General features: G+C 27.5%; 2 protein-coding genes across 2 annotated transcripts in view; both read right to left on the bottom strand.

Moving 5' to 3' along the window:
- Positions 1-124: 124 nt before the first annotated feature.
- Positions 125-1420, bottom strand: LOC105620680 (sentrin-specific protease 8-like). Its single transcript, XM_012202170.1, has one exon. The coding sequence runs from the start codon at positions 1418-1420 to the stop codon at positions 710-712; it is 711 nt and encodes a 236-aa protein (XP_012057560.1). The 3' UTR covers positions 125-709.
- Positions 1421-3622: 2202 nt separating this feature from the next.
- LOC105620741 (F-box only protein 21-like) overlaps positions 3623-3956 on the bottom strand; it is a 6957-nt gene continuing 6623 nt past the window's right edge. Inside the window, exon 9 of the mRNA XM_012202232.1 lies at positions 3623-3774. Coding sequence (XP_012057622.1) covers positions 3623-3774 — 152 coding nt within the window. The remainder of the gene's footprint in view (positions 3775-3956) is intronic.

Raw genomic sequence — 3956 nt, 5'->3', positions numbered from 1 at the left:
ATATATATATATATATATATATATATATATATACATGTATATATGCACATTTCTCTCTTAAGTATATTAATTTACTTTTTTTTATTAGTATTAGACTTATAAGCTTAAATAAAAAACTTTCACATTTGTATTGTATATATCAGTTTTATTGTTCCCAAAAGTCATTTTGGGGTTACAAGTCACCTCTTTTTTTTCAATTCTTTAAGCAATCTCTTGTAAATCGAAACATAAGATACGGATTGGGATCTCTCGCTAATTATAAGTCGCTCTTATATAGTTACGCGTTACTTTGTACTGAATTCGTCCAAATTATTATTTGATTAAATGGACTTCAACAACTAATCACATTGCATTTTATACTGTTGTGCATGTTATTTATACAATAGATATAATTGATACAATAGATTTTCTAACATTTCCTAATCTTAAAGAATTGCTTTTAAGATACAGAGAGATATTTAACTCGTTACATCTTTTTCTTTTGATAAATGACATAAAATTTTGAAATTTTATTTATTTAAAACAAGAATGAACTTTTATGAAAAAATTTGAAGTATTTTTGGTATATTAATGTCAAATAATTATATAAGTAAATGTCAAAAAAAATAATAGAAAAAAATTAAAGAATATTAGTACTTTAGAGCATTAGTAAAGTTTGTTATATAAGTAAATTATAATCACTAATACCACATATTATAGCTAGATTCTGCTATGCATTATTAGATGTACTTTTCAAATCATAAATTAATTTTAATAAATTGCTACGTTTTTTCGAAACCATTTCTGGAACGATACTACAATCACAATCGCTTACTTTAGAATTTTTTATAGCGTGTCTAGATATTATATCTGCTAAACATAAAACATATAAACCGCAATCGTAGTTATTATTTTGTTGCGGACAATCCATTTCAATATATTTTCTCTCCTGTTTCTCAAGAAAATATTTTGTCACTTTCCGTGCAAGTTTTTTCGCGGAGAAGCCATTAATACCGCTTGACGAATCGAAATGATAACACATTTTTTCCATACGAGAATATACTAATAAGCTCCAATGTGAGCCACCTGCCTCGTTGCTATCACAGTCATTAAGAGGGAAGAATATAAAATCATAATTTGTAGCTTCAATAGGATCCAGAAATATATTATATTGTGAAGAATCTTGCATCTTTAATAACTGGGCTACTTCGGGCCCGATAAATAATAATTGGCTTTTATTATCCTTCCTATATTGTTGATTCAGATATTCGAAATAGAATCCTATTATAATATCATTAAGCCAGTCATTTCTCTCCAGTAATGCAACATCCGATGTTCTGAGTAAGTAGTCATGATAACTTAACACAATATCATTCTTGTATGGATTCGTCGGATGAGCATCATGGGATAAGTGCTTTGAATTTGCAGGCAAAACCGGCATAGTACTAAAATCAGAAATATAAAATTTAATGTATATATATTTATCTGAAAAAATGTAACGATAAAAAATAAACTTAAATATTTTATTCTGAAATAAAGAAACTTATTTATTCTTAAACTTATATATATCAATAAACAAAATATTAAGCAAAGTATACAAGTATACTAGTAATTCGCTAGAAGATTCAAACAAAATACATATTGCGGGAAATTGATATCTATATATATGTATTCTGTTTCACGCATGATGTATATTCTTGTTGTTCCGAATGTTAAAAAAGAACAAATGACATATTACAAACACTTATACATTACAGCTTATGTCCTGCCAGAATAATTTGATAGCAGATTGCCAACAGAGTCTGTCATTCTATAATCGTTCAAATGGAATATTATTTATTCAACACCGGTGATTTATAATTCATTCAATCCTGCTCTGGGATATATTGCATAAAATAATTAAAATTTAAATTGTAATTGTCATTTACTATTCCCATATTAATTTTGTCAGATCCTTAATAAATCGATATTGATAAAATTTTCATGTATTGTTTAAAATTTTAAAGGAGGCATTATATAATCTCAAAGAGAAATCGAAGATGCATACAATTCACTACTTAGATATATTTACAAAGAAATTTTGCAAGACTGACTGAGGCTGTAGTCAAAGTCTCGCTACAAATGCTTTGAAGCGTTTGATGGACCAATCAAGAGAAAGAATTTTATAAATTGACTAATATAAAATGTTTTAAAGCATTTGTAGCATCACATTAATCATATCCTAAGTTATTTTTGATTTTTATTAGATAATAAAAAAATCCACATATAAATAAAACAGGAAAAAGGCAGTAATTTTTAAATTTCATTTTTGAGACCCTTGCTATAGAGAATGTATGAACTTTCGAAGATTACAATTAATAAATACCCATCAAATCTCGAGTAACTTGGCTATCGCCAGCTAATGATTACGAAATGACAGATTCTACTCAATTCATACAATCTACCATCAATCAATCTATCATCATTTTACACAGATCCTGTTGTATTTCTGCTGGTTCTTCCAATTCTGCCAAAATTTATATCAACAACTTTACAAAACATGTCTTCAACAGATCTATATAAGTGTGTCAAAATGCGTGAATCAAAATGAATAAAGTCATAGAGGAGATAGTCACAAGTGCTCGTTTCTTCTTCCGTTATGAATGCCTGTCCCCTTTGGATTGTACTATCTTTTCTTCTTTCACCTTTTTTTTCTAGAAATACGTATCTTCTGTCTGAATTATTTATATTTTCTTCTGTATATAAGATATAACGCGTGTTGCCGAGTATCATGACGGTGTTTTTAGAAATGTACACATTTTGACGTCATGGCTTCTGATGGCTGTCTCTTATCACGTGATCATGGATTTGATATTTTAAATTCATAAGAAACATTCATAAGAAAACTATTTTCGATTTTTCTATTATTATTTGTACATAAGTTCATGTATTCTCATACATAGAATTTATTTCGAAAAGAAAAATCATCTCGTGTAAGTTTTATTTTTTTTAATTTTTAAGTCGGTAAGTTAGAAAATCATAATTCTCTATTTATTCTTTGCTTTAATCAAAAACGCTAATTATTTATCAGTATCTATTAATTTTAATCTTAGTTTCAATCTTAGTAATTCAAACTTTATCTATTTTTTAAATAATTCTTAAAACAAAAAGATAAAAAACAAGTTAAACTCAATCAAATTACAATACAAAATAGAAATAGACATAAAATTGGAAGAATTAATTGCTGATTAAGTTTCGTTAAAGTTAAGTTTTGCCGAAATCACTTTAATAAGATTCTTTTAAATATAAAAAATGAATCGCGCTTTGCGACATAAAATATATATTTATTAAATATTTATGTATAAATTTCTTTCTTCATTTTTTTCTCCTTATACAAAATATATACATTCTTTAGAAAAATATTGTTTTATAATAATCATCACAGTTTTTCTATTTTTAAAACAATCTCTTCGTACATTTCTTCATGTATTATATAAATAAGCGTTCAGTGACTAAAATATCGCATTTGGTTAATTAGTTATTGTGATGAGATTATTTTAAATATAATGATTTGTTTAATGAAAAGCAGCGTACTTTACAATTTTTAATCACAACAGTATTTAAAAAAGAGAGACTAAAGATGTAGATAATGAACCATTTCTCTCTAATAAAGCCTATCGAGAACAAGTTCGTCAAACATATACTGTCTTTTTAATACTTCGTTAGGTATATAATGGGATCCTGCAAATCTGCAAAAATATCGGCCAATCTCGTTGTGCTCAATCCATCTTGGTGGACATGTCTCTATTAAAGAATCTAAAATAGAAAAATTTCTTTATATCGCACTTATATGCATATAAATGACATTATAAAGTACACACACACACACACACACACACACACACACACACACACACACACACACACACACACACACGACACACACACACACACACACACACACACACACACACACACACACACACACACACACACAC

This window comes from Atta cephalotes (assembly GCF_000143395.1).
Source record: "Atta cephalotes unplaced genomic scaffold scaffold00028, whole genome shotgun sequence".
Taxonomy (NCBI): Eukaryota; Metazoa; Arthropoda; class Insecta; order Hymenoptera; family Formicidae; genus Atta; species Atta cephalotes.
Note: the sequence above shows the minus strand (reverse complement) of the source record. Positions and strands in the feature narration are given on the sequence as shown.